General features: G+C 54.0%; 1 protein-coding gene across 1 annotated transcript; it reads right to left on the reverse strand.

Moving 5' to 3' along the window:
• Nucleotides 1–858: 858 nt before the first annotated feature.
• LOC139675185 (motor neuron and pancreas homeobox protein 1-like) lies at nucleotides 859–9381 on the reverse strand. The gene is made up of 3 exons (XM_071562502.1): nucleotides 8946–9381; nucleotides 1700–1860; nucleotides 859–1173 (listed from the first exon to the last, which is right to left on the reverse strand). The coding sequence occupies exons 1-3, from the start codon at nucleotides 9379–9381 to the stop codon at nucleotides 859–861; spliced, it is 912 nt and encodes a 303-aa protein (XP_071418603.1).
• Between the last annotated feature and the right edge of the window lie 811 nt (nucleotides 9382–10192).

A 10192-nucleotide genomic window follows, 5' to 3' on the forward strand; every position in this document is an offset into this window, starting at 1 on the left:
TACAGGGAGGCAGGGCTTAGCCCTAGTGCTTCTAGGGAGGTGGTAGAGGATGTCGGTTGTGAACCTACCACCAGGGGTTGATTTGAGCCCACTCGGAGCGAGCAGCATCCCAAGAGCATCATGAAACAAGCCCAGAAAGGGACTGAGAGGATTTAAGCATCACCATGGGAAAAAGGGAGCTCACCACAGCATTGAGCCTTCACAGCCTGAGCACTTCCCCCGCTCCATCCTCACCTTAATTTGGGGCAATGCAACCAGGCTACTTACAGCATGGAAAACACCACCAGCTTTGCTTCACAGGACAGATTAGTTTTGCTCTGCCAAGTGCAGACCCTACCAGGGTTGCTGCTGGTGCAAGAGGAGGAGCAAGGCAGGCTGGCAGGCAACCTGGACATCCTCCTTCACAGCCCTTCATGCCACCAAGGGAAAGGGCAGCTGGCACCACCACACAGGGATATGTTGCTCCAGACACTGTCAGATCTGCAAGGAAGCAGCAGTGCAGTCAAAGAAGAGTCTGTGGTCGCTCTCTTCCAGCTGTGCCAACAGGCTGCCAGCTGTGCAAATTTGCTTTCCCCATCCTTTACCCCAGGGACCCTGGCAGGACAGCACAGTAGCAGGAGAGGGGCAGAGCCTCCCATCCCCTAAGAAAAAGCACAGGCATCCGGATAACATCTTTATAAAGGAGGGATGCACACAGAGGAATAATTACAAGTTAAATAGGATCCAAACATACATAAGTTAAAGGCGGGCAGGTGCCCTGCAGCCCCCTGCTTTGCCTAGGCACAGTCTGTATCTGGCAGCAAGGAGAACCCCCACACCACAGCCCAGCCCCTCTTCCTGGCTGGTTCCATCCATCTTTCACAATACAGAGCTGATCTTTCTCTCGGTGGCACCCATCTCATCCTCCTCCTCTTCCTCTTCCTCGCCCCCCGAGTAGGAGGAATCAGGGCCGTAGTTAAGTTTGTCAGTGCTACGGCACAGGAAGCCTGAGTCAGGGCTGTGCCCCATGAACTTGGGGCTTTCAGCAGCTTGTCCCTGGGGCTCGCTGGGCAGCAGTTTCTCGCAGGTTTTGCTGAGCCCTCGTTGCTTCTCAGCCTCTGCCTGAGCCCCCTGCTCCTTGGCTTTGCGACTCCGCTTCCACTTCATGCGGCGGTTCTGGAACCAGATCTTCACCTGCCAAGGGAAATCCCCCAGGGAAGACTGCGTCTCCTGCCCCATCTTGTCCCCACTCACGCCCTCACCTTCCCTGCACAGAGGGTCTGCTCAAAGCCTCTCTGCTGCGGGGCATCCTGTGGTGCTGCTGATCTGTGCAAAGAAGCTGAGGTTGTCATGGGGAGAGGAGTACTCAGGGACTGCTACCTTCCCTCCATCCAGCCTCCACAGGATGGTCAAGGACATGCACAGGGACATTTTCCTTTTAGCCCTACAAAAAAAACCCTCCCACAGCATGTTGAGGGATGGGAAGGCTCTGAAACCCAAGTTGGGGGCTGTGTAAAAAGAGGAGCAGTATTTCTGGAGTGCCCTTGAAAAGAGAAGAGCCTGGATCCCACCAGACTGCTCACTGCAGGAGATGTCCTGGAAGGGGCACTGATGGGAGCATTGGGGTATGGGGCTGATGGCATCAGCACTGCCCATGACCTTGACTTCCCTCACAGACAGCTTAATGGTGCAATGCTCCATCCCCCCAGGATCAAGGTACCTGTGTCTCAGTGAGCATCAGTGACGTGGCCACTTCAAAGCGCTTGGGTCTGGACAGGTATTTGTTGAGCTTGAACTGGTTCTCAAGCTCCAGGAGCTGTTGGCTGGTGAAGGCTGTGCGGGGCCGGCGGCACTTCCCCATCAATCCAGACTGTGGGGCAGCTGTGGAGCAGACAGTGGGCAGGGATCAGGGGACAGCAGAGCAGGAGGGGGACATCCACTCAGCAAACCTGGGATAAGGAGGAGGGCGAGTGTCTTCCATCATCTCCCATCCCAACAATGGCTTTATTGCCTGACTGACAGGAACCAGTGAGATAGGTTATCGGGCCTCAGTGTGCAACTAGGATCAGTCCTGTGACTGAAATTAATCCTCTGTTTTTATTGCTGGGCCACACAGGTGGCAGCTCAACTGCCAGGGGCTGTGGTGGCAGGGCTGCCCGTGAACCCCGCTATCTCACCCGCAGCCCTTGAAGGCAGTGCGGCACTGAATCAGGAGGCAGCGGGAACAAAGAGACCTTTGAGAGTCCAGCATGGGGTGGCTTCTGCGCTCTGTTTGATCCCTGCTTATCTCCTCTCCGATGGCTTTATTGTCCCTCCAGTGTTCTGCTTTTACTGCTTCTCCCATCACCCAAGCAGCAATCAAACCCAAGGGTTTGCAGTCAGAAGTAAAGTGCTGGAGCAGTGGGGGGAGGAGACACTAACGGGAAAGGTCCTTGGCATGTCCCTGCTGATGCATCTCAGGTGACAAGATGGAGCATCATGCCCCCAGAGATGTGCCTTTCTTGACAAGGGCCACTTCAACTCACCCACTTTTCTGGGCATGGGGCACCATTCATGTTATCTACTCCAGAATCCAGCTTTGAATCCAACCTGCCCATCTCCCAGGGTGTCCACTGAGCCCTTCATGAACACAGCAGTGACACATGAGGCAGGAATTTATGAAAGTGACATTAACTGATCACAATCCAGGTTTGATTCCAAGTAGTTGGATGTTGGATGGGATGAGTCAAACAGACAGAGCACAGGCTGGGCTGGGGCTAAGCAAACTCCTTGTGGGAGGGTGACAGATACGATCTCTCCTGTGCCCATAGCTTCACAGTGCCAGGAGAGACAGGCCATGGACCCACCTCGCAGCTACTTGCCAGTTAAACTAGGGATTGAAGAGAAACACAGTGTGCCGATGCCTCTGACACAAGCAGTGCATTATTTTGCATACAAAACATATTCAAAGCTAAAACCAAATGAAAGGCTTAAAGGATTTCCAGGACAAATACAAATGTCACATGAAAGATAGCTCAGCTCTGCAGAGTTCGGCAGCTGTCTGGGCTCTGGCTGGCTGTGGATGATCTGGCTGTACAAATCCTTGATGGAGACATGGAACCAAACAGACCTGCAAAGGCTCCCTTTGGCTAGGGAAAGGAGGTGTTATGGGAACTAGCATCTGCAGGGATGAGGCAGCCCAAGCCAACATCCTTTGCAGCTCCTCTGTGAGGGAAAGGCCAAAGATGCATCAGAAAGAACCAGAGGGGAAATTCATTCAGTCTGTGTTGGTGGGGAGCACAATGCAAAGCAGTCCCAGGCAGTGTACAGCAGCCTAAGGGCTCTGGCTCACAGCAAGCCCCCTTTGCTGAGAGAGACAAGAGGGTGCCTGAAGCATCTGGTGCTCCAGTCCCTCCCTGACCCAGGGGCTGCACTGCACAGACTGGTCGTACTGGGTCAGGGAAGGGTCCCTCTGAGCAGTTCCTCTTTCTGGGCAGGGTCTGTAGAGGATGTTTTGGAGAAAGTGAAGGGAAGAGGATGTGGCCATATCTCAGCATCCAGTAATCCAGAAGTCCTGTGCTTTTTGGAGCTGGAGGGTTCAAGGGTGAAGAAATATCATATTGCCAGTCTGAATTCCCCACTCCAAAGCAGAGAACCCAGGGCCCAGCTTCTAGGGCATTGAGTCCTGGCCTCGGGGGGCACAGAAATCCCTCAGACCACCTCAAAAGGCTCCTCTGTGTCTCCTCCTACAAGGTCATATCTGGACAGACTAAAACCACATGTAGGAAGAGTGGAGGCATAGAAGTGAGTCTCTGTCCAAAAAGCAGTGCAGGTCTGTCCAGCTTCAGAGGAGGCTAGAAGGCAGCTTCCCTTAATTAATAGCACCCCTTCGAGTGACTCACTCTTCCCCAGGTAAGGTGCTGAGGATTTCTGGGTCTAGCAGGGAAAAGAAGAAGAGAAATTTTGCCAGAAAGTGAAATAAATTCAAATGGGATATAGCCCAGATGACTACCAATGCAGGGTACTGACTGCTGGAGCATGGTCTTTCTGCCAACCCCTGTTTCTTCCTCTCAGTGCCCAGTTCAGGCTCAGTGCAGTGGTGTCCATTACAAACATTGTACAGACCCTGACTCCCTTGGAAACCCACCCTGCCTCCTCCCAAGTGTTGACAAAAAAACCCCCAACACTCAAACCCCTTGGTACTGCTGTCATAGAGCTCAAGCTGCCACTACCAGTCCACAGCCCAGCCTACACAGGTTTGGCTGGCCATCTAACCTGTGACCTCCTCTGACAATACACCCTTCAGCAGCTATTATCCATCACCACTTCTCCCCACCATGACTTGTTCAAGACCTGACCTGCAGACAAGGTGGGGCAAACCCAAACCAATACAGCTGACCTTCAGCCTCTGCGGTAAGTCACCATGGACCTGAATGAATATCTCCAGCCTCAGGTCCACTTTTTGTTTACATGAAGGGCTCTGGGTCCTTTGTGTGGGGAGAGTATGGAGGAAGAGGGTCTGCCGTTTCTCACAGGAGAAGGAACAAAGGCAGGAGGAGAAAGTGGAGACTGCAAGAAGTAGGGAATGAAGTAGTTTCCAGTTTCCCATGAAAAGAGGAGATGATGCCTTGTGGCTATTGGTAGCTCCAGCCTAACCTGCCAGTGTGCTTTGTGGAGTCCTGTCCTTCCCTGTTCTGTGGCAAGCTATCACATGGACATGGACAGATTCCTCCCAAGCAATACACAGGAAGTATCCCCCCAGGGCTTACCTCCTCCAGTCAGTGTCAGCTGAGTTATGAACCCATCACTATCATAACCAACATCCCACAGAAAGAGTAACCTCTTGAGATGACTCTCCCGCCTTAACCAGCTCCTACCAGAAGACCAGTGACTGCCTCAGCATCACACCTTTGCTTGCCAAAGGATTTACTATATGCTCAGCCATCTCCTCCAGCACTACATCCAAGATCAGAGCTCATCTTAACATCCCTTCAGTCTGACAGAGTTTGGACCACCTGATGTGTGCTTGGCATTTGGCTAAAGTATCAGTAAATAAATTGCTTAGGCTGTGGCCAGGAATGCCCTTAGAGTCTGAGACCCGGAGCTGCACAAGGCAGCTGCCTCCTGGATAATTAGATAAAGCTTATAAAGAATTGTTGGTTTATTTGACACAGTTCCGTCTACTTGATAACAAGGATTATTCTAGGTTGATATTAACTCACTTGGTTTTAATTTGGTTTGTTTAGCTATAGTTCACTTAGCTTTGTGTGCTGGCAGATAAAGGAGAGGAAATTAGCACCCTGACTGCTTTGGAGGCGTTTCTCCAGATGTCAGAGCTGAAAGGGAGAGAAGTGGTCTCATCAGCATCAGGACCATCACCACAGGCTCCTCCTGGCCTGCCAGCAGCTGTGGCCATTATCCGTTGGGCAGCATGTTTAAGGGCAGTTGCTATCTCTGCAAGCCCCTTGCCTGCTCTGCTATTGAACCTTGATTGCTGCTTGCCAGCTGTTTCCCAGCACATACTTCCTGCTGACACAAGACCACTGTGCACCTGGTGAGCCTTGGAAGGCTCTCCCAGCCCAGCACAGCCCATCAGCAAGCTCTCTGCCACTATGGGCAGGATCTGAGATGGGCTCCAGATTATCAAGGTGCTGAGTAGGCGATGCCGGGAAGTTGTGTGCAAGGAAAGCCATCTAAGCACCAGATCCACCATCGGGTTCCTTTTGCTCTGAGAGTTTACAGCTGTATGTCACTGCTCCCCACTTCTACAACTCTGCTGAGGTGGGTCTCTGCACTTGGCTCCTGCTGCTGTGCTGCATTTCCATGCTGATAACCAGGGCAAATGACTCATAGCTCCTAGAAAAACTAGGAGGTATGGCACTCCAGTGCCAAACACTCCCCCTGTGCAGTTCAGGAGGTTCTCAAAGACCCAGAACAGGGACCCAGGCTGGGGATAGTGAAGCCTAGGCAGGCAGCACCTGTGATATCTGCAGCAAGGGCATGCCTGCTCCTGCACCAACAGCTTCCCACAACCCTTTCAAGTCCGCATTGCAGCAGAAGCAGCCAGGCACTGCGTGCAGCTCTTGCACAGGCAGCTAGTGAAGAAAGCACAATACTCACTTGCCTCATAGCAGCAGCACTGCTCTGAGCAATCCCAGCACCCAAGCCCAGGCCAGGTTCCTATGGGTACCACCTCAGACTGTCTCCCTGGCATCCTACCTCCCCATACACAGGTTAGAGCAGGGGTAATGTGTGCAATGCATACTCACACAGCTTGTGGCTTCAGTTCATGGGCTTTCCCGCTCCTTCCACCACCCTGACTGTCCCCAGGAGACCAAACTACACTGTAGTTTTGTGCCTGCAAAACTTCTCTACACATGCAGCTAAAGAAGGAATTTATTCCAGAATTAAGTCCTGGAATTCCCGTTAAATAAATCACAAGTGTGATTTCTCTCTGGAATGATCCATAACATGTCCTAGAAGGCTTTCAGATTCATCTCTTAAAACTATGAGAGCACTAAACATGACTGGTGCCAGCAGCATGGATGCTTGTACTCAGTCACTCTGGAAACTTCAGCTAGGCAGGTCTGTCTGTCTGTCTGTCTGTCTAGGATGGGTGGTAGGACAGGGAGTACCAGAAAACTACAAGGCAGCCCAGGAGTCCTGTACCAACAGTGTGAGGCTCCTGCCAAGCCCACCATTCTCCTCAGAGGAAGGGCCATGGAAGCAGCACATCCCAGGCAGGTGACCCTTCTTGTCCTTGTCCCTACATCATGGCCAGGACAACTGGGGCAATACGAGCCCAAACACAGCCATCACATGCAGCTGAGGCCAGCACTGATGAGTACAAGGACAAGGTGTGCTGCAAAGGAATCTGATTTCAGAGCTTCAGTGAGCCTACCAAGAGCAAGGGCTGGAGACATATTTGAGAAGCCTGATGTTCCCAATGCACTAAAATAAGGATCAGAAGATGGATGAGGTTCTGTCCTGCATAGCAGAACAACTACTGGAGTACTAAACAGGACACTCTGGGGAGAAAGAATCCCCACTGCAAAGGGATCCCCAGAATTGTGAGCAAACACCTTTTAGTATGGATATGGATTAAGGCTGGTCACTCTAACTTAAAAATCTACAGTTTTGGCAGCTTTTGCTGTATACTTGTTACTCTATGTGTCTACACTCCTTTGGGCTCTTCAGAACACAGTCAAGTAGTATTTGGGTCAGACTGCTTTTTCTCCCTTCCTCCCATAGGAGCCCTGTTCAGTGCTTCCCACAAAATCCACTGATATTCAGTTCCAGTGCATTCTGCACAGCCCAAAAGCTCCCTCCACAAGCTGTTCTAAAGCCCATAATTTGGGATTTGTCTCCTTTTGGTGAGGTTTTGGATACAACCAGCTGTAGAGCAAATCCTGCACTTTAGAAGAATAGGGTTGATGCACAAATACTTCTACATTACCCCAGCCAAAAGCTGCACTCAGGGTCACAGGACTGGATGCAGTGGTGTGTTCCCACACTGGTGAAACACAACCCTCCATGAAGTTACCAGGATGCTGAGATAGACCCAGATTTTGCAAGGATAACACAGCCTCTGCAGAAGAGCAGGAATGTGTTTCACCACCTAACAAATAGAGATTTATTTTTTCTTGTCTTAACTACATGCTTGAAGAACACACACAGACCATAACTCTGGAGGCTTATTCTACACCTCTAGATTCACAAGTGTACCTAGCCTAAAGGCCCAGGGAAAGCAAGAAAGCATGGGGAAGAAAACAGCCTTTTTCCCTTCAACACACACAAGAGTAATTTGAGGAAGAAGCAATAAATGACACATGTTAATTCCCCATTTTTGTACTATTATGCACCCAGCCTGTTTATTTATTAAATTACTTTCCCATCCTTTTAAAAATTCTAAATCGTTTTTAATTATTGTTACTATTTTGTAAATGGTCTCCCAGGTTAGTAAGACACTACACTACAGTTAACAAATCCGGATACTCTTCCACGGTTTATTAACTGTCCAGTCTTGGTTTAATGACCACCTTTGCACTGACCAGACCCCTGATCACCCACAAGCAGAGGGTAGGGTCCAGCTCACACTGCCAGGGATGCCAGTGACAGTCCCCAAGGGGACAAGAGCCTAAAGTAATCCTTGTGCCGTCTGTGCCCTGCAGGATGCTTCCCACCCGTGACCCGTGATCATTGCAACGTACAATCTGGCGGCTGCCCCCATCATTGCAATGCAGGAATTGGCGGCTGACCGCAGCCCTGGTCGTGTCCACCAGGAGGGACTGGGGCAGGGCTGGAGCCGAACACGCTGTCGGGCCGCCCGGTTCCCGCCGCTGCCGCCAGCCAATGGACTCACTGGCCCCTCGCCCCTACGAGCCGAGCACGGCGCTGGGCAGGACCCGGAGCTTCTGCCCGGTCCCACACGGGGGCCCGATCCTGCCGCGCATCCCACGGGTTCGTTCCCACCCACAGCAGGCGAGATTTATTCGTTTCCCAGTTCAGGTTCTGGCTGCCCAATCTTTATTTTCGTTTCCTTTCCTCCGCGGTGAAGCCCAACGAGCTCGCGGCGGCCGTGCGCGGCCAGCAGGCGGGGTCAGCGCGGTTGACTCGGCCTGGGACCGGTTCGGCTCCCAGCGGCGCGGTCAGTGCCTCTCTGGGCTGTTCCGGAGCACCGGGTCGGGATAAGGCGGGACTTTGCCCTTCGGATCGGTTTCCCGGGGCCCTGCAGCCCTCGGAGTCCTCCGGAGGGCGAGTCATGTTTTTCCCTGGTGAGCTGGAAGCGGGTCTAGGCACGGCAAGAGCCCCGCATAGAGGTCCCGTCCCGAACCGCCGGGGAGCCTCGAAAGTGAGGGTTGGGGAAGCCTCAGTCCTTGGTTCCCTAAGGGACCTGCACCCTGATGTGTTGCCAGAGACTGCTGAGGGCTGGAACGGGCGAGAGCCATGTTCCACCTGACGGGAGAGTCGGTTCCCGGGTCACTCACCGTGGAAGTCGGAGAGTCTCGGCACCACCATTCCGGCTCGGATCCAGTGCTCCAGCGGGAAGGAGCCGGCCACGGCTGCCTTCAAGTGCTCCGCGGCGGGCGGCGGCAGGTGGGGGATGCCGGAGTAGGCGAAAGCGGCGTGCTGGCCCCCCAGGGTAGTGAGCGGGTACATGGCGGGCGGGTAGAGGACCGGCAGGGCGCCGAACCCGGGGCCGGAGAGATGAAGCAAGCCGGGTTTGGGGACAAAGCCGGCCGGGGCGAGCGGTGCGGCGGCTGGGGCCGCCCGCGGCGAGGGGGTCTCGGAACGCCCGGCAGGGCTGGGGCTCACCGCGGGACTCCCGGGGCTCAGCCCCGACGGGGAGGCGCTCCGCGCCGGCTCCTCGGCCAGGAGCGCCTCGATGCGGAAGTTTTGGGACTTCTCCATGGGCTTGTGCATTGCCCTACCCGGTGCGGAGCCGTCGAGCCCTTCGCCGCCACGCCGCTCCTCTGCCAGGGCACAGCCCGGTCGGCCAGCCCCGGGCCAGCCCCGGTACCGGCGGGCATCCACCCACGGGGCCCCGCCGCGTCGCGCTCACCGGGGCTGCCCTCGAGGGCAGCTCTCCTCTCTGCTCCGCCTCCTGGGCACTCACTCGCACGCCGGCACTGGGGGGTTTTAACCTCCTCTCCACCTGCCCCAGCTTCCCATTGGCTCTGCTCCGGCCCCCCGCCCCGACGGCCCGGCGGCCCTCCTCTCTCTTCCTTAGCCTCTACCGAGCACACGCCAGTGCGTGACCCGAGGTACTCTGCCCAGACTCGAGGTACTCGCAGCCCAGCCCCTCCACACCCAGCGGTCTCCCCAGCTGTGCCATTTCCCATCACATCACCCTTAAGCCAGGGAGATCAGTAGACCTGAGCTGCATACATACACACAGGGCCACCACCCTCCATTACCCACGTCTGTCCAAGATGCCAACAGAGCAAGCGTCTACAGAGAGATTGTTAACTCATTTGCCTGATCTTATCTTTCCCAGACAAGACACAGCTTGGAGAATGACACCAGGGAAGGGTAGAGAGGAAAGCCTTTGCTGGTCTGCAAGCTGTGAGTGAGTAGTAGCAGAACTGGGCCAGACCCCGTACCACTGGCCTTCAGGAAGAGACAGAGTGCATGCAAGTGCATCAGTGATCTCTGTCATCGAAAGTGTGCCTGTGTGTCTCTGGGCCCCAGTTTTTTGTGTCCTGCTGATACAGTGAGACAAACCTCTGCTTGT

The sequence above is a fragment of the Pithys albifrons genome, chromosome 8 (assembly GCF_047495875.1).
Source record: "Pithys albifrons albifrons isolate INPA30051 chromosome 8, PitAlb_v1, whole genome shotgun sequence".
Taxonomy (NCBI): domain Eukaryota; kingdom Metazoa; phylum Chordata; class Aves; order Passeriformes; family Thamnophilidae; genus Pithys; species Pithys albifrons.